The sequence below is a fragment of the Caenorhabditis briggsae genome (genome assembly GCF_000004555.2).
Source record: "Caenorhabditis briggsae complete genome, chrI, whole genome shotgun sequence".
NCBI lineage: Eukaryota > Metazoa > Nematoda > Chromadorea > Rhabditida > Rhabditidae > Caenorhabditis > Caenorhabditis briggsae.
In genome coordinates this window covers 14,519,171-14,543,782 of record NC_013489.2, presented here as the reverse complement: position 1 = coordinate 14,543,782, position 24,612 = coordinate 14,519,171, and the positions used below count along the sequence as shown (strand labels likewise).

Sequence of the window (24,612 nt, the reverse complement as noted above, 5' to 3'; positions counted from 1 at the left end):
GTACATATTCGGATTGATCCGTATCCTGTCCGTTCGCGAGCTCCGTATCCGATCCGATTGCGAATCATGACTAAACGGATCCTATTGCGAATCAAATGTTTTATTGAGTTCGCAAACGGATCCGTTTGGTCATGATTCGCAATCGGATCGGATACGGAGCTCGCGAACGGACAGAATACGGATCAATCCGAATAATGTACTGCTATTTACTAAAAAAGGTTCGCGCACGGTCCGTATGCGGTTCCTATTTCAACCGCGCGCGAACGCGGAGCGTCCGTAACGGATTGTTCGCAAATCACCTGTGTATGCGTTTACTGAGGCTTATAAACTACAAACTACGAAAATCCCTTAGCCTCAGTAAAACTTTAAAAAGCCATAAAAAAATAATTTAGACTACAAACTACACGAGAAAGTACAGAAAATTTGCAAAAATTTGATCTAAAAACCGTCAAAAACGGAGCAAAATGAGCCGAAATATGGCTAGTTGAAGGTTTTACTGAGGCTTATCAGGTTTTGTAGTTTGTAGTTTCTTAACCTCACAACCTTGTCAGTAAAACATGGGAGGTTTTTACTGAGGCTAACTTCCTACAAACTACAAAATATTATTAGCCTCAGTAAAAATTTAAAATCGCCGTATCCCGACTCATTCTCAACCGTTTTTAATGATTTTTGGCACATTTTTTTGCTAATTTTTTTGTAGTTTGTAGTCTCTTATTGTCGAATTTAAAAAAGTGGGACCTGAAAATTTGAAAGGCGTAGCTTTTTTTGATCTACGAAAAAGTGCGGCAAAAACATTATATTTCAGAATTTCGGCTCGTTCGAGCTACTTTCGCAATTAAGTTTGGTTTTTTGATGAAAAACAGATTCTAAAGATGCTAGCGATCATTTTCCTACCAAGAAATCTAAATTTTGTTCAGAAAATCCCACTAAATTCAAAGAAATAAGTTTCGTTTACTACCGTAGTGTTTCTGGGGCAAGGCCTCGAAAATTGACCGGGAACCGCCCGCGAAACTTCCCAGGTCCCACTTTTTTTAATTCTACAATAGCCTCAGTAAAAATAAAATACTGTATTTTTTCCAGGAGCTCTCTCCGTGGCGATGGATTTCGAGAATTTTCCACCGAATTTGACATGGCGGGGGAGTGGAAACAAGGGTTTGGTCATGCTGAGACCAGTAGTAATTGGTGAGTGTGGGTAATTAGGGCTAATTAGACTGTTTTAATTAATCAAAAAAAATTGAAATTTTCCAGACGGCGTCGCTGTTCTGAATGCCACCTTGCCAGACGATTCACCACAACCATTCTATGGAATTGCACCAGAAATGCCGATTTATCAGGAAATTTTGGTAATCTTATTTTGTTTACTGAGGCTTACAAACTACAAACTACAAAAAAATGAGCAAAAAAACATAATTGAAAATGGTTTTTACATCAAATTTTCTGTACTTTCTCGTGTAGTTTGTAGTCTAAATTTAATTTTATCCAAATTTTCCAGAATCTTCCTGTCAAAGCGGTCTTCGATGTAATCATGAATTTTGTGATTCGTGGCCATAAGACCTGTGTTTTTCTGCCGAAATACTACAAAAACTACATTACCCCCGGTAGAATTTCGAAGGTTGATGATTTGGTGGTTTTTCGAAAACTGATTGATTTGGGATTAATCAAATTTCTGGAGAATCGAGAGGGTCGAGAATCGTGGAACTGGTTTTTGGAGATTTCCAGAATTGTCGATCAAACTGGATCGGTTTTTGTGTCGAGTTTGGAGTATCGTAGGAAGCCAGAAGACCAGAAATATGAAAAACCATCGGATAGAATTATTCAACCCATTTTCTGGAATACATTTGATCGGGTGATGGTTCTGGAACCTTCGATTCGGTATAAGGATGAAAATGATAATAGTTTTAGGACTATTACAGCGGAGCAGGTGTGTATTGAAGGTCAAAATGTGCAGAGAAGCATGTAGATTCGTATAAAAATGAAGAAAAATCGTTTTGAAGTTTTACTGAGGCTTAGGATTTTTTGTAGTTTGTAGTCTAAGCCTCAGTGAACCATTGGTTTTTTAGAGATTTGATATTTTCAACCTTTTTAATGCAAATGACAATAAAAAACAAAAAGAAATCAAAGATCCGAAGATAAAGCTTTTTACTGAAGCTTAGGATTTTTGTAGTTTGTAGTCTAAGCCTCAGTAAAAAGTTCTACATCGCTCGAAATTCTTCAGAATGTCTCATTTTTCGTCGGTTTTTCCTTAAAAATTGTTATTTACTGGTATTTTTTGTAGTTTATAGTCTTGATATTTGGCCCTTAAAAACTTTAAAATTTAAATTTCAGGTCCTCCAATTCGCTGAGCCAGACGACGAGAGAGCTCAGCTCGGCGAGCAGCTCTACCTGGATAAACAAATCGAATTGATTTGTCATTTGTGTCAGTTATACCCAACAAAATCCATGCACAAAGTCAGCATTCAACAGCTACTTCATTTGGTAGTTCGCGCCAATTCAAATTTCGACATGCCTGGAATGAACCTGGAAACGTACTTGGGGATGTGTGAACGATTCGGGAATCATCAGAATGATGCGGAGGATTGTGTTGATGATAATAATTCTAATGTTTAATGCAATTTTATCTTTTTTTTTGTTTTTTTTTCCGGTTTCTTTTTCAATAAACGAGGTATTTTTTGGTGTTTTCTATCTAGAGCAAAAAATTTCAGCAAAATTGAGCCAAAAATGACTGAAAACGGTTGAAAATGAGGCGAGATACAGCGTTTTGAAGTTTTTACTGAGGCTGACAAGGTTTTCTAGTTTGTAGTCACTTGGCCTCAGGAAACAGAAAGCGCGTTTCCTGAGTCTAAGAGAATACAAACTACAAAACTCCTTAGCCTCAGTAAAAACAAGAAGCTCTCTATTTTGGTTCATTTTAAACCGTTTTCCGTGATTTTTGGCTTGAATTTTCTGGATTTTTTGTAGTTAGTAGCCATTCGTCAGTGATTTCTATCGGTTTCTTTTTTCTTTCTATAAAATAATACGATGTAATCTGTATTGTTTTCCCGACACTTTCACTTTTCTGTTGTCTAGAGAAAAACGACGCAGACATTGTCATCAAAAAATAGATCGCACCGCCCGAATTAAATGAAACAGGCAGAAAAAAAAACAAGAATGACAACATCTTCTTCTTTCTCTTCTAATCGCCTTCATTTGATTTTTGATGATGACTGCGACGGCTGCTGACAAAAACTTCCGAGGTTTGTTTATCGATTTTTTGGCTCGAACTCTGAGTTTTCCTGATAAAAAACATTCTATGATGGCGTGATGTAGCCAGAAATCACCTAAAAAGTCGCTGAAAAATCGAGAACATACTCTGTTACAGTAACTCGCAAAACTTTTTGCATTTTGAGCTTGCGCCTTTAAAACAATCCTACTGTAGTTTTTAGAAAAACGCCGCGAAGTTTTGATTTTTAAAAATCAAACCAGATGATTTGATGACTTCTGGTTCATTTTTCTTGGATTTTTTCTGAAAAAAGGTCTTTTTTTTTTTGAAAAAAGACAATTCCAAAACAAAAACCATGCTCAACTACCTTTCCGATCTGATGAGCGCACTTTTCGTGGGCGATTCCAAGAATTCAGGTATAAAAAACTTTACAAACCCATTTTTCTGCAAAAAAAAACATTTTTTGGCTCTTTCTCTGATTTCTCTAATTCTCGCCTCTCTCCCCGGAAAATCAATAGGGCCCTCTTCTGCCCCTGCGGCCGTTTTTTGTTTGCATTCGGCACGTTTTCAAGAGCAAAACATGTTTGGCATTTTTGACACCAATAGAACAACATTTTTATTAAACAATTGAAAAAAAAACATTAATTTCAATTAAAAATGGAGTTCCAGCCATGTCTCTGACTCAAGACGCCGCGTTCGTCGATCTGAAGAATTACGTGGAAGCCAATGAGAAGGACGTTCAGCTGCTCGATTGGTTCCAGAAGGATCAGTCTCGTTTTGAGAAATTCACGTGAGTAGAATGGCTACAAACTACAAAAAATTTCAGCAAAATTGAGCCAAAGATGACTGAAAACGGTAGAAAATAAATACAAAATAATATAATAAAATAATATAAATAATACAATATAATAAATACAATACAATACAATACAAAATAAGCCGAGATACGGCGATTTAAAGTTTTTATTGAGGCTTAGGAAATGGTGTAGCTTGTAGTCACTTAGCTCAGGAACTCTTTTTAACGAAAACCAAGTTTTACTGACGCTAGTTCACTACAAGCTACAAAATCTTCTACGCCTCAGTAAAAACCTCAAAGCGCTGTATCTCGACTCATTTTCAACCATTCTCAGTCATTTTTAGGCTATTTTGTCTGAAATTATTTGTGTTTTGTAGCTGAAAAAAACATAAAGCACAAACTACAAAAAATTTCAGACAAAGTGAGCTAAAAATGACTGAAAACGGTTTGAAATTAGCCGAGATACAGCGCTTTGAAGTTTTACTGAGGCTAAGGGATTTTTGTAATTTGTGGTCGCTTCGCCTCAGTAAAAACTTAAAAGCGCTGTATCTTGGTTCATTTTCAATCGTTTTCAACGATTTTTAGAGCAAAATTTGGCAAATTTACAGTAAAAAGACTACAAACTACAAAATATCGTTTTCAAAAAATGCTTTCAGCCGCCACTTCAAAACTCCCGATGGCGATTTCCTGTTCGATTTCTCGAAGAATCGAATCACCGACGAATCGTTCCAGCTCCTCATGAAGCTCGCCAAGTCCCGCGGTGTCGAAGAGTCTCGTGACGCCATGTTTTCAGCGGAAAAAATCAATTTCACTGAGAATCGTGCGGTTCTCCACGTGGCACTTCGCAACCGCGCGAATCGGCCGATTCTGGTCGACGGGAAGGATGTGATGCCAGATGTGAATCGAGTTTTGGCTCATATGAAAGAATTCTGCAATGAGATCATTTCCGGACAATGGACGGGATATACCGGCAAAAAGATCACCGATGTAGTGAATATCGGAATAGGTGGATCCGATTTGGGACCTCTTATGGTTACTGAATCCCTTAAAAACTACCAAATCGGACCTAACGTTCATTTTGTGTCGAATGTTGATGGTACCCACGTGGCAGAGGTGACAAAGAAGCTCAACGCTGAAACCACCCTGTTTATCATTGCATCGAAGACATTTACCACTCAAGAAACTATTACCAACGCTGAAACTGCCAAGGAATGGTTTTTGTCAAAAGCTGGGGACCCGGCGGCAGTGGCTAAGCACTTTGTGGCCCTCTCCACCAATGTTCTAAAAGCAGTGGAATTTGGAATTGACGAGAAGAATATGTTCGAATTCTGGGATTGGGTTGGAGGACGATACTCGTTGTGGTCGGCTATCGGACTCTCGATTGCCGTTCATATTGGTTTCGAGAATTATGAGAAGCTGTTGGATGGAGCTTTCGCTGTTGATGAGCACTTTGTGAATACTCCGTTGGAACAGAATGTTAGTCTTTCGGGAATTCTAGACAAAATTCTAGAATTTTTGAGCTAAAAATCGTTGAAAACGGATGAAAATGAGCCGAGATACATGGTTTTCGATTTTTACTGAGGCTTAGGATTTTTGTAGTTTGTTGTTTCTAAGCCTCAGTAAAGAAATAATTGCGTGAAACGTGGAATTTTCTGGAAAAAAAACGGTTTCGGCCAAAAAAAAAACGAAATTACGTGATGACACGTGGATTTTTTTACTGAGGCTAACACTACAAACTACAAAATTTCCTAAGCCTCAGTAAAAAAAAACGCTATAAATGACTATTTCTCAACCGTTTTTCATCATCTTCGGCAAGAAGTTAATCAAATTTGCAGCTCTCTAAAAATCCAGACTACAAACTACAAAATTTCCTAAGCCTAAGTAAAAATTTCAAATCGCTGTAACTCGGTTCGTTTTCTTCCGTTTTTATGGTTTTTAGCTCAAAATTTCGATAATGTCAAGCGAATTTTTTGAAAATGCTCTTTTTGCAGATCCCAGTGATCCTTGCCATGATCGGTGTGCTCTACAACAATGTCTACGGTGCGGAGACTCATGCTCTTCTTCCATACGACCAATATATGCATCGATTCGCCGCCTACTTCCAGCAAGGAGATATGGAGAGTAACGGAAAGTTTGTGACTCGCCATGGAACACGTGTCGACTATTCGACTGGTCCAATCGTTTGGGGAGAGCCAGGAACCAATGGACAACACGCCTTCTACCAGTTGATTCATCAAGGAACTCGTCTCATTCCAGCTGATTTCATCGCCCCAGTTCGCACTTTAAACCCGATTAGAAATGGACTACATCATCAAATCCTTCTTGCCAACTTCCTCGCTCAGTCTGAGGCGCTGATGAAGGGAAAAACCGCTGCGGTGGCTGAGGAGGAACTCAAAGCATCTGGAATGTCCGCTGAATCGATCGCCAAGATTCTTCCACACAAAGTATTTGAGGGAAATAAGCCAACCACTTCTATCGTACTTCCAATCGTCACTCCATTCACCTTGGGATCGCTTATTGCCTTCTACGAGCATAAGATCTTTGTTCAGGGCATCATTTGGGACATTTGCAGTTTTGATCAGTGGGGGTACGTACTGATATTGAAATGAGAAAGGAAATCGCTAGACTTTAAGCCAAAAACCATCAAAAACGGATGAGAATGAGCCGAGTTAGAGGGTTTTCAAGTTTTACTGAGGCTTAGAGGTTTTTTGTAGTTTGTAGTCACGACGCCTCAGTAAAAATCCATGTGTAATTTCTCACGTAATTTTCCGATTTTTAAAAGGAAATTCCACGTTTCACGCAATTTTTTCTTTACTGAGGCTTAGAACTTTTTGTAGTTTGTAGTCAGTTAGCCTCAGTAAAAACAATCCACGTGATGTTTCGGTTTTTTTCCCGAAAATTCCACATTTCACGCAGTAATTTTTCTTTACTGAGGCTTAGGAGTTTTTGTAGTTTGTAGTCACTAAGCCTCAGTAAAAAAATACACGTGTCATCGCGTAATTTGGCTTTTTTTTTTTGAAATTCCACGTTTCACGTTGCGTTTTTCTTCACTGAGGCACCTTCTGTATTTTGTAGTCAGTTAGACTCAGTAAACTTCGAAACGCTTAAAATCGCCCGTTTTAGCTCGTTTTTCTTCCATTTTTTTTTTGAAAACTTTGAGTTTTGTGTAGTTTGTAGTCTCTAAGACTCAGTAAAATGTCAAAAACGCTCTTTCTCGGCTCATTTTCAACAGTTTTTTTTTCATTTTTTTTCCACATTTTCACTACAAACTACAACATTTTTGCAGTGTGGAACTCGGAAAGCAACTGGCAAAGGTTATCCAACCGGAATTGGCATCAGCTGACAAGGTCACCACACACGACGCGTCTACTAATGGACTCATCGCTTTTATCAAGAATAACAATGCATAAAATTATTCCATTTTCCCTTCAATGTCTGCGTCTCTCCTGAAACTTCTAGTCTCTCGTTTCACTGTTTTTTATTTGCACCGCCCGTTTCTTTAGAAAATGTATAAATGAAAATGTAGTTTGTAGTCGTTTGAAATAAATTGATTGCATTTTTTTCGGTTTCTTCTATTAAATTGACGGTTGCAGTGCCAATTTTAATTATCGAATTAGAGAAATTAACAAAAATTAACAAAAAATTGGGTTTTTAGATACTAAAATGGCTGGATACGCGCTGAAAAGACTCATGACAGAGTACAAAGGTAGATATGCCACGTGGCTAAACTAGAAACTACAATTTTCACCCTTCTAGAGCTCACCACACGTCCTCCAGAGGGAATTATCGCGGCGCCGATCGACGAGGACAACTTTTTCGAGTGGGAATGCCTTATCACTGGACCAGAGGAGACGTGCTTCGCCAACGGCGTCTTTCCGGCACGTATCACTTTTCCACAGGTACAAACTACAAAAAATTCTAGAAATTTTGAGCTAACAATCGTGGAAAACGGTTGAAAATGAGCCGAAATACAGCAATTTTAAGATTTTACTGAGGCTAACTGACAAATGTAGTTTTTAGTCACTTAGCCTCAGTAAAACAGCGTGCGCGTTTATTGAGGCTCAGTGACTACAAACTACAAAAATCCCTTAGCCTCAGTAAAAACTAGAACCACTCCATTTTTGCTCATTTTCAGTGAATTTTCATGACTTTTTGCTCGTTTTTTTTGTAGTGTGTAGTTTCTAAGACTCATTAAAAGTGGTTCAAGAAACTACAAACTACAAATTCCGATATTTTTGAGCTAAAAATCGTTGAAAGCGGTTGAGAATGAGCCGAGATACAGCGTATTGAAAGTTTTACTGAGGCTAACTGAAAAATGTAGTTTGTAGTTTCTAAGCCTCAGTAACTTGAGGCGCGTTCCTTGAGGCTAAGTGACTACAAACTACAAAATTTTCTAAGCCTCAGTAAAAAACTAAAAACGCTCTATTTTAACTCATTTGCTACGGATTTTCTTGATTTTTAGCTCAAAATATCCCTTTTTCCAGGACTACCCTCTATCTCCGCCCAAGATGCGATTCACATGTGGAATCTTCCATCCAAACATCTATCCAGACGGTCGTGTGTGCATCTCGATTCTCCACGCTCCTGGAGACGATCCAACCGGCTACGAATCGTCCAACGAACGCTGGAGCCCGGTTCAATCCATTGAGAAGATTCTGTTGAGTGTGGTTAGCATGCTAGCTGGTGAGTTAAAATTTTAAAAATTAGTTAATTCCAAATTTCAAATGTTCCAGAACCCAACGACGAGTCGCCTGCAAATGTGAACGCTGCCAAGATGTGGCGTGAGGATCGTGCACAATTCGAGAAGACTGCCGACGCGCTGGTCCGCAAGACTCTGTGTCTTCCAGCTTCGGAAGTTTAATTTTTCTGTGAATTTCGTCTTTTCTGTATTTACAATAAAATATTTTAATTTATATTGACTGTTTCTAGTTTGTATTCTATTCTGAGTGACGACACACATTTGTTTATACGCTGTCCGGCGCTGCTTGCTGCCAATCTGACGCAATATGACTCGGAAAGCCAGAAATTGCGAAATTCGAAAAATATATTAAAAGCAATCTCCCCTGGAGGATAATTCAACTCTGGGAAATTTGAATTTTCATTTTTCAATATTCTGAAATTGCATTTTCAGCAAGCAATTTTGGGCTTTTTCTTTAATTTTTAGAACTTTTAGGCTCCACAGCTTCCACTGAGTCTGCAATTGTCGTCAGATTCGATGCACAAACACCGTGACGCGCAATTGCATACCCTGGAAAATTTAATTTTTTTTTTGCATTTTTGCAAAGTTTAATTTCTTATTTTTGACCTAAATTTGAAGTTTTGCTTTCTAATTTTTCTGAAAATATGAAATTCAAGATCTAAAATATTGATTTTTTAAGACATTCCCACGAAGGAAACAGGCATCTTCTCAAATTTTAGGATGTGAAAACTTAAATCTCAAAATTCAAAAAAAAAATTTTTTTCGAAATTTCAGATTTTGTTCTCTAAGTTTTCCTTCCGCATTCCCCGCTTTTAAGGCCTGAAATTCCAAAATTTCAGGTAATTCTATAAGAAAATGGCTGACGCCAAACCCAAAACTGAGAAGGAGCTGAAGAAGGAGGCGGAGAAGGCGGCGAAAATCGCCAAATTCGAGGAGAAGCAGAAGAAGCTCGCCGAGCAGAAGGCCAAAGCGGCAGCCAGTGATAAGCCGGCTAAAGAGGTAGAAATTTGAATTTTGAAAAAAAAAGGAAAATTCGATAAATCGGAAAATTTCCATTTTTGACACTTTTAATCTCCAAACTCTTCAAAATTCGCTCTCAAAATATTCAAAATTGCTGGAAAGCGGAATTTTCCACCTATTTTGAACTGCTAACCTTCAGAAACTACAAACTACATTAATCTTGCAGACCAAGGCCAAAAAAGACCCAACCGCAAATGCTATCCCAGTAGACACCACTACCCCCGGCCAAAAAAAGGATATCTCCTCGGAAATCCCCTCGGCCTACTCCCCAAGCTACGTCGAGTCCGCCTGGTACTCCTGGTGGGAGAAAGAGGGCTATTTCAAGCCTGAATACGTGGATAAGCTGAATCCAGGCTCCAATACAGAGTCGTTCACCATCTGTATCCCACCTCCAAACGTCACAGGAACCCTCCACGTCGGTCATGCCCTTGCGACTACTGTAGAGGATACTATCACCAGATTCAATAGAATGCATGGGAAACGAACGCTGTTCAATCCAGGATGTGATCATGCTGGAATCGCAACCCAGGTCGTTGTCGAGAAACGGCTCAAAAGAGAGCGAGGATTGACACGCCACGATTTGGGTCGAGACCGGTTTAATCAAGAAGTCTGGCACTGGAAGAATGAGAAGGGAGATGTGATCTACGATCAATTCCGGAAGCTAGGAGCCTCTGTTGATTGGGACCGTGCTGTGTTCACAATGGATCCAAAGATGTGTCGTGCTGTTACAGAAGCGTTCATTCAGATGCATGAGTCTGGAACGATCTATAGATCTAATAGATTGGTCAACTGGAGTTGTGCGCTGAGATCTGCGATTTCAGGTTGGTTTGGGGGAGACTACAAACTACATTTTTGAAACAATTTTCGGCTTTGGAATCTGGAATCTAATCCCGTAATTGTCGGAATTTCCACCTCGGAAATTGCTTAGAACGCTTTCAAAAAAATTTAAAAATCAAAAATTTGAAATATTGGGGTGTTAGAACCCAAACGAAGCATTTTAGATCTCGCAAAAACTCGAAAAACTGACTGCAAACTACAAAATTTCTGAAAAATCCCGTTTCGCCGCTTTGTTGGCTTGTTTTTGAGCCATTTTTGCTTTGAAAATTATGCTTTTTTCTAACTACGAAAACTACAAACTACAATTTTCGACTTTGCTTTTTTCGAATTCCCGCCAAATATTACTATGAAAATTCTGAAAAATTAGCGATTTTTCGAATTTCAAAATTGATTTTTTCTTCGATTTTTTGCAAAATTTTTAGACCTTTTTAGGGTTTTCAGCGATTTTTGAAGATTCTTTTTCGATTTTTCCGGCATTTTTTGTCTGAAAATTTAACGGAATGGGGTTCCCGAAGATTACTGTAGATTACTGTAGTTTTTTGCATATTTCAATCTGCATTTTAACGTGATTGTGTTTGCGAAAAATCTACAGTAATCCTCACGAACATCGTTCTATCGAATTTCAGACAAAAATTCGGGAAAAAAATCTTCAAACATAGCTAAAAACCATAAAAAGGCCTGAAAATTATGCAAATAATCGAAAAAAAATTGGATTTTCTCTAGAAAAATAGACTACAAACCACAAACAACAAAATATTTCAGACATCGAAGTCGACAAGAAGGAGCTCACTGGATCCACCCTGATCGCTGTCCCTGGCTACGACCAGAAAATCGAATTCGGTGTCTTAAACTCCTTCGCCTACAAAATCGAAGGATCCGACGAAGAGATCGTCGTCTCCACGACTCGTATCGAAACCATGCTCGGAGATTCTGGAATCGCCGTTCATCCAGACGACCAACGCTACAAGCATCTCGTCGGAAAGAAGTGCATCCATCCATTCATCGCTTCTAGAGAACTTCCGATCTTCGCCGATAGCTTTGTTGAAATGGAATTCGGTACAGGAGCCGTCAAAATTACTCCAGCCCACGATCACAACGATTACGAGGTTGGAATGCGTCAAAAGCTTCCATTCCATAACTGTATCACTGATGATGGATTGATCTCTAATGGCTGTGGAGAATTCTCAGGAATGAAGCGTTTCGACGCCAGAAACGCTGTTATTGAAGCTCTGAAAGCCAAGGGTCTCTACAGAGGAAAAGAGGACAATCCAATGGTGGTCCCAACTTGCTCTAGATCTAAAGATGTCATTGAACCTATCCTCAAGCCTCAGTGGTACGTAAAATGCGACCATATGGCTGAGAAAGCCATGTCCGCTGTTGCCAATGGCGACCTTCAAATCATTCCGGAATTCCATAAAGCCACGTGGAACCGTTGGTTGGAATCCAGCAGAGATTGGTGCATCTCTAGACAACTCTGGTGGGGACACCGTATCCCTGCGTACTATGTCAGTTTTACTGACAAACGGGAGCAACCACTGGCAGAGGAGGAGTATTGGGTTTCGGCGAAAACCGAGGAGGAGGCTCGTCAGAAGGCGGCGAAGAAGTTCCAGGTGGCAGAAGACTTGATTCAGCTAAAATGGGATGAGGATGTGTTGGACACGTGGTTCTCGTCTGGAATGTGGCCGTTTGCCGTGTTTGGATGGCCTGATAACACCAAGGATATGGATTTGTTCTTCCCGTCGGCTGTGCTGGAGACTGGACACGATATTCTGTTCTTCTGGGTCGCGAGAATGGTGTTTATGGCGCAGGAGTTGACTGGAAAGTTGCCGTTTAAGGTAATTAAAGGGGTTAGGATTTTGAAAAAAGCTGGAAGTATCAAAAAGATATGCGAAATCATATCTTTTCAATTGATTTTGGGTCATTTTCAGGTCTTAAATGATCTAGAAACGCTTTAAAATGACCTAGAAACGCCTTAAAGTGACCTAGAAAAGCCTTGAAATAGCATACATAAGCCTAAAATGACCTAGAAACGCCTTAAAATGACCTCCAAATGCCTTAAAATGACCTCCAAATGCCTTAAAATGACCTAGACAAGCCTTAAAATGGCCTAGAAAAGCCTTACATATACCTAAAATTGGCCTGTAAGCCCTTTAAATAGCCATCTCAAAATGTTCATTGGTTTTCTTCCAGGAGATCCTCCTCCACGCAATGATCCGTGACGCTCATGGTCGTAAAATGTCCAAATCCCTCGGCAACGTCATCGACCCTCTCGACGTCATCCGTGGAGTCACCCTAGAAGGCCTCCAAGCCCAACTCCTCTCCGGAAATCTCGATGAGAAGGAGATCGCCGTCGCGAAAGCCGGACAAGCCAGAGACTATCCAGATGGAATTCCAGAGTGTGGAGTCGACGCTCTCCGTTTCGCACTTCTGAATTACACGTCACAAGGAAGAGACATCAATTTGGACGTGCTTCGTGTCCAGGGATACCGTTTCTTCTGTAATAAAATCTGGCAGGCCGTCCGTTTCTCTCTGAATCAATTCAATGAGAAACCAGAGCAGAAGCCGACTTTTAATATTGATTTATCCAAAGCCACGCCCACTGATAAGTGGATTCTTTCGAAGCTAGCTAAGGCGGTCAAGGAGACCAATGAGACTTTGAAGGTCTACAATTTCACCCAGGCAACGTCTATTACCTACAATTTCTGGTTGTACGACTTCTGTGATGTCTACATTGAGGCTATTAAGCCAGTTCTCTATGGAGGTACGGTATTTCTTATTTTAATGCACATTTACAAACTTCAAGAGCCGATTTTTGACTATTTAGGCAGTTTTTTGTAACTTTTGGACCAAGTTATGCCGATTTTCAGAGATATTTGGACCAAATCCGGCTAATTTATGCTGATTTTTAGTAATTTTTGAGCCAGTTTGAGCCAATTTTCGATTAAGGGCTTAGAAGGATTTTTGTAGTTTGTAGTCTTGAAAAAACGCGATTTTGAACACAAAAACTGATATTTCCTATAAAAATTAGCAATTTTTTTCGAGAATTTTCGAGAGTCAAAATTGATTTTTTCTCCGATTTTTTTGCAAAATTTTTAGACCTTTTTAGGTTTTTCAGCTATTTTTGAAGATTATTTTTCGATTTTTCCGTCATTTTTAGTCTGAAGTTTGATGGACCAGTGTTCGTGATTACTGTAGATTACTGTAGAAAACCTTGTATTTTGTAGTGTTTTTTCTCCACGTCAAAATGCAGAAAAATCTCTACAGTAACCTACAGTGATCTTCGCGAACAACAAATTTCAGCAAAAAAAATTCGTGGTAATCGAAAAAGGATCTTCAAAAATAGCTGAAAAACCAATAATTTCAACTCTTAAAATATCTGAAATTCCAGACAACCCAACCCTCCGCCAAATCGCCATCTCCGTCCTCCACCTGTGCGTTGACACTGGTCTCCGTCTGATCTCCCCACTGATGCCATTCATCTCGGAAGAACTTTGGCAACGGCTGCCACGTCTCGCTGATTCTGATTACTCGGCTCCATCGATCATGGTTGCTCAGTATCCATTGACAGAGAGATACGAGAAGTATCAGAATGATAAGCTGGAGGCCGCATTTGAATTCGCTAAGGAGGTCGTCGGAAAAGTCAGATCTCTGAGAGCTGATTATGATTTGACAGCGAGAACCAAGATTACTAGTGAGTTTCGATTCGAAAATGGGTCTGAAAATGGCCAAAAGTCGATTTTCCAGCGTTTTAGAGCCAAAAAATTGATAAAGAATGTTATTTTGATCCTCTTTTTGACTTGAAAAAGCTTTAAAGTATAGTCTTAAATTATTTTCCCGGCCTTTTAGAACCTAAAATCCCTAAAACTTCCGAAAAGCAACCTAAAACGCCCCAAAATCTCATTAAAAAAGAGGCAAAAATAGTCAAAAGTTATTTTCCCGGCTTTTAAGACCTAAAAGCGACCGAAACGATCCCAAAATCTCAGAGAAAATGTCATTTTCAGCCTATTTTCGACCTAAAAATGTCCCAAAAACTCTAAATAAGCCAAAAATAACCCTAAAATCCTGAAAATCCTCATTTTCCAGTCCAAATCCTCGCCGAAACCGCCGACGATCAATCGATGCTCAACGATCTGTCCGATGTGATTGCCACGTTGACATGGAGCAAGAGTGTCACAATTTTGGCGAAAAGCGAGAGCGACAAAATTGAGAAAGGTTCCGCCCACATTGCATGTGGATCTCGTTGTCAAGTCTATATCAATCTCACTGGGATCATCGATACTGTCAAGGAGGTGGGTCAGAATGAGTCAAAATTCGTTGGTCTCATCAATTAATGTCAATTTTTCGTGATTTTAGACCGGAAATATGTCGAAAAACGCCTGAAAAGTCGATTTCCGACCATTGAACATGATGGTTGACTCAATTTTTGATGGTTTTTAAAGGAAATTGACTGGAAATGGCTGAAAATTCATGAAAAAGCGTTCAAAACTGTGTAGTTTGTAGTCAAAAAATCATGAAAAACTGAAAATTTTGAGTTTTTACTGAGGCTTGGGAAGTTTTGTAGTTTGTAGTCTAAGCCTCAGTAAAACTTCTGAAACGCAACTTGGACATTAACTGAGGCTCAGAAGGGTTTGTAGTTTGTAGTGTGTTAGCCCCAGTAAAACGTTTCCCACGCAACTTGGAAGTTTACTGAGGCTTAGGAATTTTCGTAGTTTGTAGTCCCTTAGCCTCAGTAAAAATGTATATTTACAAATTTCCAGATCGAAAAGCTCGGCGCCAAACTGCAAAAGAATCAAATTTCGGTGAAAAAGATCTCGGATATTCAATCCACTGCCGACTACGAGCAAAAGGTCCCGTCTGGAATTCGTGCCCGTGATCAGGAGAAGGTACTGTGTAGTTTGTAGTTTTTGTAGTCTAAAAATTTCTTCTTCCAGAAAGCCTCACTGGAAAAGGAAATCGAGAACATCACGGCGGCGATTGCTCAGCTTAAAGCGCTCAACTAATTTTTTTTTCTCTAATTTCCGGTCCTTTTCCCCTCTTTACTTTTGTTTTTGTTAATTAATTTTTTCCCTCTTTTTTGTAGTTTGTAGTCTACCCCTTCCCCAAAAAACTATTTTTTTTTCAAATATTTTATTGTTTGTCTCGTCTTTTTTGTTCTTATCGATTCCCCTTTCTCTGCGGTATATTATTATCACCACCACACCCTCATTTTGTCACTCTCTTCTTTTTCCCATTTTTCCCCTTTTTTTGGTTTTTTTGCGGTAAAAATATTTCCCATTGTTTTTTAAAAGGAAATTTCTCAATTTTTGAGACTTCCCCCCCCAAAAAATTTTCGGTTTTTTGTGTTCCTTCCTTTCCCCCTTTAAAAACATATAATAAATAATTATATTTCCTGTTCCTTCCCCGATTGGCTAATTTGCCCAGCAAAGAATGTGAAAAACAAACCCAAAAAACCCATTTTTGGCTCATTTTTAAGTTTTTACTGAGGCTAAGAAGGCTTTTGTAGTTTGTAGTAAAAAAAAATCTAAGAGTTGATTTTTACTAAGGCTCAGGAAATTTTGTAGTTTGTAGTCCCTTAGCCTCAGTAAAGCTTCTTTTCGCGCGCCTTAGACGTTTACTGAGGCTTAGAAGAATTCTGTAGTTTGTAGTGCTTAGCCTCAGTAAAAAATTCAAAACGCTCTAAAAAGGCTCAAAATCGCTGGTTTTTGTTCGTTTTTATTGCAATTTTTGTAGTTTGTAGTCTCTAAGCCTTAGTAAACCTTGGGATTCCTGGCACGAGATCTTGGAGAAGTCGCTAAAAAGGGAATGAATTATTCGGGGCTCTCTGGGAGAGAGATGGGAATTTTTTAAAGGCGCATGGGCGACAGCCAGCCCCCGCTATTTCCCGTTACTCTCCATTTCGAAAATTTCCTCTTTTTTTTCGCGTTTTCCCCTGGCTCCTTAGAAGCGGTGTCTCTCATTTCTCTGCGTCTCTCTCTCTCTCTCTCTCTCTCTCTCTCTTCTGCTTGCAGGGAAAAAAGAGAGAGAGAGAGAGAGAGAGAGAGAGAAGACCAAGAAAAACGCGAAATATACGACTAAATAATAAAGAAATGGAGGAGAAGAGGAGAGAGCCTTCTTCTCTTCTGCTCCACGCCAAAAAAGGGCGGAGAATCGATCGGGGGGCTCCGTGAGAGAGAGGGACGACTACTAGTAGAAGAAGAAGAAGACGTCAGGAGAAGGGAAAAAGCTCTCGTTTTATTTTTTTCCCAGAGAGCTGTAGCTCTCCTCCGCTTCCCTCTTTTTTCTAGCTTTTTACCGTTTGACTTTCCTCTTCATTTGTTTGGCTCGATTATCTCAGTTCCTATGGTAGCTATCGAAAAAGTGATAACTAGAAAAATATGGGAAATTTTATTTCACACATTTTATTAGTTAAACATTTATTGCTAGCTTTTATGAGAGCCGAGATAATTGGACCTCAAGCAAAGGAGCTATAAAAGGCAGGAATCATGGCTTTGCTTTAAGCGCATATATCTCGCTTTCTGTGATAGTTATCAAAAAAGTTTTTATTAATATATTACGGGAAATTTAATTTTAAACATTTTATTAGTTAATCATTTTTTGGTAGCTTTTACAGAAATCTAGATAATCAGCGTTAAAGTGAGCGAGGCGCCGTAGGTCTTCGAGAGCCTCCACCTGAACCTATCTCCTTTTTACCTCTAATTATCTCGTTTCCTGTAATAGCTATCAGAAAGATGTTTACAAATAAAACATTTAAAATTCAATTTTACACATTTTATTAGTTAACTACTTTTTGATAGCATTCCTTGTAGCTGAGATACGGTACTTCAAAGAGCCACTACTTTTGTGGCGCCGCCTCCCCTCCCTTTCTGAAAGGACGCTTTTTTGATCTACATTATCATGTTTCCTATGATATATAGAAAAAAGTATCCAACTAATAAAATGCGCATAATTAAATTTTACACATTTTTATAGTTGACCAATTTTTGGTAACGTTGTCAGGAACGGAGGTGTGGTCTTTTACAAAAAGTACTGTTGAGGAGCGCGCGCCTCCTCCTCCTGTTGGCGCGCTAAAGGGTGTAATAGCTTTAACCTAGATTATCTCAGTTCCTATTATAGCTATCAAGAAGTTGTTAACTAATAAAATGTGTAAAATTCAATTTTTCACATTTTTGTAGTGGACAACTGTTTGCTATCTTCTACAATAAGCTAGATATTTAGCGTTAAAGAAAACGCACTTAAAATTTTAAAAAATTTAAGCTTCATTTTTTGAAGGTCCACAAATCCTTTTAAACTTGTGATTTTTTTAAAAATTAAAATTGAAAAATAATCTAGAAGAGATTCCCTATAATTCTGTATAAGTTTCATAAAAATCTGAGCACTTTAAAAAGAATTGCAACCCTTACAAAATATGTCACCTGACATTTCCATAATTTTCTCTCTCTCTCCTTTTCTCTTGTTTCTCTACACCCTCTCCACTTCCCATGCTCTCTAATTCCCGATCGAATTAGTGCTCACAAGGAGACTAGAAGACCAACAAATTGGATTGACTTCAAGAGGAGGCAGTGGGCGGAGCCAGTTTTTTCCCGTTTTTTGACTAATGAGATCTCATTTTTCTTTATTTTTCCCTAAAAAAAATAAATTTGATGCCAATTAAGGTGAGCGAATGGGTGACTACGACTATCTGATCAAATTTCTGGCGCTCGGCGACTCGGGTGTCGGTAAAACGAGCTTCTTGGTGAGTTCTCGGCTTGGCGGGAATTTGAAATTTTCTAAAAAAAATTTATAGCATCGCTACACGGACAACTCCTTCAATGGACAGTTCATCTCGACTGTTGGAATTGATTTCAAGGAGAAAAAAGTGGTAAGAATTAGAAATTTCTAAAATTTTTGGCTTAAAGATTCAAAAATTTTTTCGAAAAATTCAAATTTCCCGCGCTTTTCAGGTCTACAAAAGTGCCAAAGGCGGATTCGGTGGGCGTGGTCAGCGTGTGTTGCTGCAGTTGTGGGATACGGCTGGACAGGAAAGGTAAAACATTTCAAACTACAAACTACAAACATTAAAAAATACTGAAAATTCCAGAATTTTTGAGCCAAAAATCATTGAAATCGGTTGAGAATGAGCCGAGATACACCGATTTAAAGTTTTACTGAGGCTAACTGAGAAATGTAGTTTGTAGTTACTTGGCCTCAGTAAAATCTTTAACTCGCCGTATCTCGGCTCACTCTAGGCGGTTTTTGATGATTTTTGGCTCAAAAATTTTGTACGTTTTTGCTTTATTGGGTGAAATATAATTATGTAAAAAATCCGAAAATTTTGATTTTTTAAGATAAAACTTCTTTAATTTCTCAAAACCACTCGGTAAAACTTTTAAACGATTTTACTAAAAATAAAAAATACAGAAAAATTCCAAACATTTTGAGCTAAAAATCATAAAAATCGGTTGAGAATGAGCCGAGATACAGCGATTTGAAGATTTCACTGAGGCTAAGAGACTACAAACTACAGGTATCAGTTAGCCTCCGTAAAACTTCTCTCGCGCAACTTGGACGCTTACTGAGGCTTAAAAAGCTTTTGTAGTTTGTAGTCTGTTAGCCTCAGTAAAAACTTCAAAACTCTGTAAGCTCATTCTAAGCTGTTTTTGGTGATTTTTAGCTCAAAATTTCTGGATTTTTTTGCTTTTTTTATTAGCTCAATAAAGTTTCGATAGTTCTAATAGAAAAATTTCGATTTTTTGGGATAAAACCTTCCTTGGATTTTTCAAAAATCACTCAGACCAACATCCAAATTCTATAGCTAGCACTTTTTCTTAATTCCCGAACTTTTAGGATTACAAAAAAGGGTACAATTTCCATTGTCTAGACACCCCTATACAATTATCATTGTCTAGACAAAAAGTTTAAAAAATTTGAAGATTTTTGATCTAGATTTTTGATACCCAGACAAGAAAAGGATCTCCAGGGAGCTATAGTTACCACTATAATTAATTTATTATTATTATTGTTTCCCCCCCCCCCCCCCCCCAAAAAAATACTATTTTTCACAGAAAAGCCTTTCAGATTCCGTTCATTAACCACTGCCTTCTTCCGCGACGCGATGGGATTCATTCTGATCTTCGACATTACCAATGAGCAATCGTTTTTGAACATCAGAGATTGGTTGTCACAACTCAAAGTGCATGCTTACTGTGAGCAGCCAGATATCATTATCTGCGGAAATAAGGGAGATTTGGAGAATCGACGACAAGTCAGCACCGCCAGAGCCAAACAGTTGGCTGATCAGTTGGGGTTAGTATATGGTTAGATGTAAAAAGTCATGGTGATTCTAATGGTAGTAAAATTAGAATTTCAACTGAAAAATGAAGCGAGTTAAGATTGATTTATCGCAAAGAAGCAATACCGCATTTCCTCTAATAGAAGCCCACTTAAAGCGTTAGCTTTGAGCTCAATTATCTCAGTTCCTTTAAGAGGTATCAAAAATTAGTTACCTAATAAAATAGTGATGATATTATGATAAACATTTTATCAGTTGACAGATTTTTGATAGCTCTCACAGAAATCGAGATATTTGAGTTCAACGTTGGGGGGTTGGATGATCTTTTATTGAGCACGGCTAGCGACAGATTAATGGCTGAGCAAGTCAAGCAAAAAATACGAAACTGAACTTAGTCAAATGTGGTTGAATGTAAAAAATTACGCTGAATCGAATGGTAGTAAAATCAAGACCCTTGATTCTAAAAGAAGCGAGCTATGCTTGCTTTCTTGCTTTCTTGCTTTCTTCCATGGAAGAGACAGTCAGCGCGGCGCGAATGTCAAATAAATGGCTAAGCAGGGCGTGCAAGAAAATGGGTCTTAATAGAATTGGTTAAAATCAAATGTAAAAAGGTATGCTAATTAGAATGGTAGTAAAATGTTATGGCAAAAAAAGTTATGGCAAAAAACAAAAGAGCATGCACACTCCTGAAGAATTGGATTTTTCAGTGCTTTCTCCGAAAAAATGTTTTCATGGAATCTAGTTGAATTTTATATAAATGTGTAGAGAATTTCAAGATCTACATTTTACAATTTGATTAATTAAGAAATCTCAAATTTGAATCAAGTTATAACCTAATAATTAAAGCGCGCTTTTTTGCTTTATCCATAATTGCTAAATCGACTGTAACACCTTTCAAAATCAAGCTTTCGGAATTATCTCAAACGGAATATTTTGATTTTGAAAAGTTCTATAAAACCATGTACAGTTCTACTATTTAGAAAATGTCGAACTTCACATAAATTTCATTTTTCTAGTTCCCACGACTACCGAGACCTGTCAGGTCAAGACTTGTCAAAAAGGGAAAATACGAATTCTCCTTTTTTGAATTTGATGGATGGATTTGTCTTGATGGTTGTTCTTGGAAACCTTTTTTGTGAAGACTTCAGGGACCAAAAAAAAGAAAAAAAAATTTTCCAGACTCCCATACTTCGAGACATCTGCATGCACTGGAGTGAACGTTGAGAAATCAGTGGATTGTCTTCTGGATTTGGTGATGCAAAGAATTCAACAATCCGTCGAGACGTCATCTCTTCCACTATCCGAATGCCGTGGTGTCAGCTTGGATGGCGATCCAAACGCCTCTACTTCGTACTGCGCTAATTGCTAATGGACTCTTTAGAACTACGTGAACTTTGTTATGCAAAAAAGCAGAAAATTCTGAAAATTTTGAGCTAAGAATCATTAAAAACGGTTGAGAATGAGCCGAGATACGGCGATTTGAAGATTTTACTGACGCTGAGACTACAAACTACAAAAATCCATAAGCCTCAGTAAAGGCAACTTGCACGGCGAACCGGAGTGTTTACTGAGGCTAAATGAAAACTGTAGTTTGTAATTTCTTAGCCTCAGTAAACTTCCACAATGCGAGAGGAAAGCTTTTACTGAGGCCAAGTAACTACAAACTACATTTCTCAGTTAGCCTCAGTAAAAAACTTCAAATCGCTGTAATTCGGCTCATTCTTAACCGATTTTCATGATTTTTGGCTCAAAATTTCTGGATTTTTTTGTATTTTTTGATTTGTTTAAAAAGTTTTTTCGAAAGTCCTTCTTCTAAAAATCTCGTCTCACGAAATCTCCCATTTTTTCTTTCCGAAAAAACCCGTTTTTTTGTAATTTTTTTCATCTTCTTGATTTAAAAAATTATAAAATTGGCATAATATTATTTCTCTCTCTAAAAATCTAAAATTTCTCCCCTGTCCTCATATCTTCTCTTCTCTTTTCTCTTCTCCTTGAATTTTTTCCTGTAATGTAAAATTTAAAATTCTCAAAGATCTCATTTATATATTTTTCTCCTTTTTCTCATTTTCAGATGATGAATAATAATTTAAGAATTCTAGAATTTTCTAGAAATCCCACATAGATAAAGATTTGGAAAACAAAATTATAGAAAATGAAATAGAAGGTTTAGCTCCTCACTTTGAGCTCATATATCTCGATTTCTGTGGAAGATATCAAAATGTTGTCAACTGATAAAATATTGGTGACATTATGAAAAACATTTTATCAGTTAAAAAAATCTTGATATCTCTTACAGGAACCGAGATAATTGAGCTCAAAGTAATCGAACCTCCAGAGGGGTGAGAGGCAAAGGGGGGGGGGGGGCACCTGTCCCTTTAAATTTATGTATCTCAATTCCTTCAAAAGATACCAAAAAGTGGTCAATTGATAAAATATTTATCATAATATCGGCTACATTTTATCAGTTAACTTCTTTTTGATATCTTTCACAGGAATCGAGATAAATTGTCTTAATGTTGACAGTGTGTGGGCCCTTCTATTACAGGTTTTTTTTAACTTCAGGAACAAAAAAGATTAAAAACAACTTTTGAAGATAAAAAATTCATATAAATAGATAAAAAATTCAAAAATATTACAAATTATAAAAAATTAAATTTTACTGGGTTGAACTTTGTAAATCAGCGCTTCCTGGGATGTTGACATGATCAATCTGGAAATTTTGTTTTCAGATATTTTTTCAAACATTTGAAGAAAAAAACCCACTTTCCATCCCTGGACCATAATCTTCCATGGATTAGACTTCGATGGTTCGAGTTTGCCACACATTCTTGCTCATACAGTATCCAGTCGTTTATGTCGAATCTGAATTTCAGCGGCGAAATTTTTTTACACTTACGCTTATTTTAAGCTCAATTATCTTGGTTCCTATAACAGATATCAAAAAGTTATCAACTTATTAAATTTTTATCACAGTATCAGCAACATTTTATCAGTTAAAAATTTTTTAATATCTTTGATAGGAACCGAGATAATTGAGCTTAAAGTATAACATCCTATCACAGCCGTAACAGAGCGGGCTTCAATGGCCGAGTTTTTGAATTTTCTTCATTCCTAGGCTATGGTGTACTCACTCATACTGATGAATCCATGCAGAATGGTCCATTGAAGTTTGCAATTTGAACATTTTATCATCAAAACACAATGCACCAGTTGTAACCAACTCCAAATCAGAAAGGTACACAATTGTAGCATGTCTCAGCATATAATCAGTCTTATCTGAAAACTACAAAGACTAAAAAGACTACAAAGTAAAATTCTTACCAACAGGAATCTTATACCTAATCCATAGATATTGTTTCTGATTGATTCCACCTGTTCCATGAAGGAACATATTCAAATCGGCTGGTCGGATTTCTAGACTTGGTGCCATTCGTTCGGTGACTTGTCCCCGTAATTCACGAGCGTCGAATCCTTCAGCTACCTTTTGATGACGCCCAGAGATGTTGCTGATAAGACCATCTGGGCCTGGAACATGGGTTGGGAATTCTGGAGTCAGGGAGAAGGTGTCCTTGACGCTGGCAAGCTGGAATTTTGAAAAATAGGTACATTTTTGGAAAAAGGGTCATAACTTCCTTCAAATCGATATTTTTAAATGATTTAAAATTCAAAACATAGAATTTCAATTTTGCTTCAGAATGATATTAAATTTGGTCAATTTACAATTATGATATGTTGTCCAGAAACGTTCTAAACAACGGAACATACATGCTCCTGCTTTGTGACCACATTCATAGTTTCAGAACTTCCTTCAAAGTTTATATTCTTGAATGATTCAAAAAGTAAAATATAGGATTTGAAATTTTCTTCAAAGCGGTATAAAATCTGACAACTGTTAGTTTACAGAGTTGTACAAGAGAACGTTTGGGTCTATTCAATCGTTCTAAGCTTGGAATCACTCTTGTGCTCAATGGTGGAATTTTGAAAGTATACAAATTTTATATCATTTTGTAGCTTTTCAAAACCTACATTTTACATTTCTAACTTGTCTAAAAATATAAAGTTTGAAGGGAGTTATGCTTTGCGCCGCTAGCCAACCTTTCTTCTCCGATGGATGGTGCCGTTCTTCGAGGAGGCATGCCCAACGGCGCGGTTCATAACTCTTTTCAAAATTGATATTTTTGGCCCAGCTAAATTTTATAATGTAGATCTTGAAAAGTTCTTCAAAATGATATAAAATTAATTCTAGTGGGCTGCTCATACCTTTTGCAATGAAAACTCCGCCAAATGAATCACTTTTCCATGTTGTACAGCTTCCACATATCGGATTGCGAAATTCCGACCATCTCGGATGATTTTTACATTGTAGGTGATTGGAATTGATTCTTCTCCTGAAAAATACAAATAAATTCTAAGAATTCTGAGCCAAAAATCATAAAAATCGGTTGAGAACGAACCGAGATACAGCGATTTTAAGTTTTTCCTGAGGCTAACTGAAAAATGTAGTGTGTAGTCGCTTAGCCTCAGTAAAACCTTCAAATCGCTGTATCTCGGCTTATTTCCTATCAATTTTGACGGTTTTTTAGCTCAAAATTTTGCTTTTTTTCTCTATTTTTAATTTTTTCAATTCAAAAAACCAAAAATTCTGAAAATTTTGAGCCAAAAATCATTGAAAACGGTTGAGAATGAGCCCAGATACAGCGATTAGAAGTTTTTACTGAGGCTAATCGAAACGTGTAGTTTGTAGTCGCTTAGCCTCAGTAAATCTTCAAATCGCTGTATCTCGGCTGAATTCC

General features: G+C 37.9%; 6 protein-coding genes across 6 annotated transcripts in view; 5 read left to right on the top strand and 1 right to left on the bottom strand.

Annotated features, from left to right (window-relative positions):
- Window positions 1–2,607, top strand: part of CBG08038 — a gene marked incomplete at both ends in the record, with an annotated part of 3,877 nt that extends 1,270 nt beyond the window's left edge. The window contains 4 exons of the mRNA XM_002646107.1: window positions 1,081–1,182; window positions 1,249–1,343; window positions 1,493–1,921; window positions 2,326–2,607. Of these exons, the coding sequence (XP_002646153.1) occupies window positions 1,081–1,182; window positions 1,249–1,343; window positions 1,493–1,921; window positions 2,326–2,607 (908 nt within the window). The remainder of the gene's footprint in view (window positions 1–1,080; window positions 1,183–1,248; window positions 1,344–1,492; window positions 1,922–2,325) is intronic.
- A 1,263-nt stretch (window positions 2,608–3,870) lies between these two features.
- On the top strand, window positions 3,871–7,405 carry Cbr-gpi-1 (the record flags this gene model as incomplete). Its single annotated transcript, XM_002646106.1, has 4 exons — window positions 3,871–3,989; window positions 4,652–5,471; window positions 5,987–6,582; window positions 7,282–7,405. 4 exons carry the CDS (start codon window positions 3,871–3,873, stop codon window positions 7,403–7,405), a joined length of 1,659 nt encoding a protein of 552 aa, XP_002646152.1.
- A 253-nt stretch (window positions 7,406–7,658) lies between these two features.
- Cbr-ubc-14 lies at window positions 7,659–8,856 on the top strand (the record flags this gene model as incomplete). Its single annotated transcript, XM_002646105.1, has 4 exons — window positions 7,659–7,701; window positions 7,752–7,894; window positions 8,480–8,678; window positions 8,729–8,856. 4 exons carry the CDS (start codon window positions 7,659–7,661, stop codon window positions 8,854–8,856), a joined length of 513 nt encoding a protein of 170 aa, XP_002646151.1.
- A 693-nt stretch (window positions 8,857–9,549) lies between these two features.
- Window positions 9,550–15,551, top strand: Cbr-vars-2 (the record flags this gene model as incomplete). The annotated part of the gene is made up of 8 exons (XM_045241544.1): window positions 9,550–9,693; window positions 9,854–10,535; window positions 11,314–12,416; window positions 12,742–13,312; window positions 13,940–14,242; window positions 14,635–14,864; window positions 15,309–15,434; window positions 15,483–15,551. The coding sequence occupies 8 exons, from the start codon at window positions 9,550–9,552 to the stop codon at window positions 15,549–15,551; spliced, it is 3,228 nt and encodes a 1,075-aa protein (XP_045093640.1).
- A 2,660-nt stretch (window positions 15,552–18,211) lies between these two features.
- Window positions 18,212–21,188, top strand: Cbr-aex-6 (the record flags this gene model as incomplete). Its single annotated transcript, XM_002646103.1, has 5 exons — window positions 18,212–18,283; window positions 18,335–18,409; window positions 18,492–18,574; window positions 19,606–19,833; window positions 20,999–21,188. The coding sequence occupies 5 exons, from the start codon at window positions 18,212–18,214 to the stop codon at window positions 21,186–21,188; spliced, it is 648 nt and encodes a 215-aa protein (XP_002646149.1).
- Window positions 21,189–22,468: 1,280 nt separating this feature from the next.
- Window positions 22,469–24,612, bottom strand: part of CBG08033 — a gene marked incomplete at both ends in the record, with an annotated part of 3,247 nt that continues 1,103 nt past the window's right edge. The window contains 5 exons of the mRNA XM_045241543.1: window positions 22,469–22,529; window positions 22,583–22,681; window positions 22,951–23,095; window positions 23,141–23,402; window positions 24,080–24,207. Of these exons, the coding sequence (XP_045093639.1) occupies window positions 22,469–22,529; window positions 22,583–22,681; window positions 22,951–23,095; window positions 23,141–23,402; window positions 24,080–24,207 (695 nt within the window). The remainder of the gene's footprint in view (window positions 22,530–22,582; window positions 22,682–22,950; window positions 23,096–23,140; window positions 23,403–24,079; window positions 24,208–24,612) is intronic.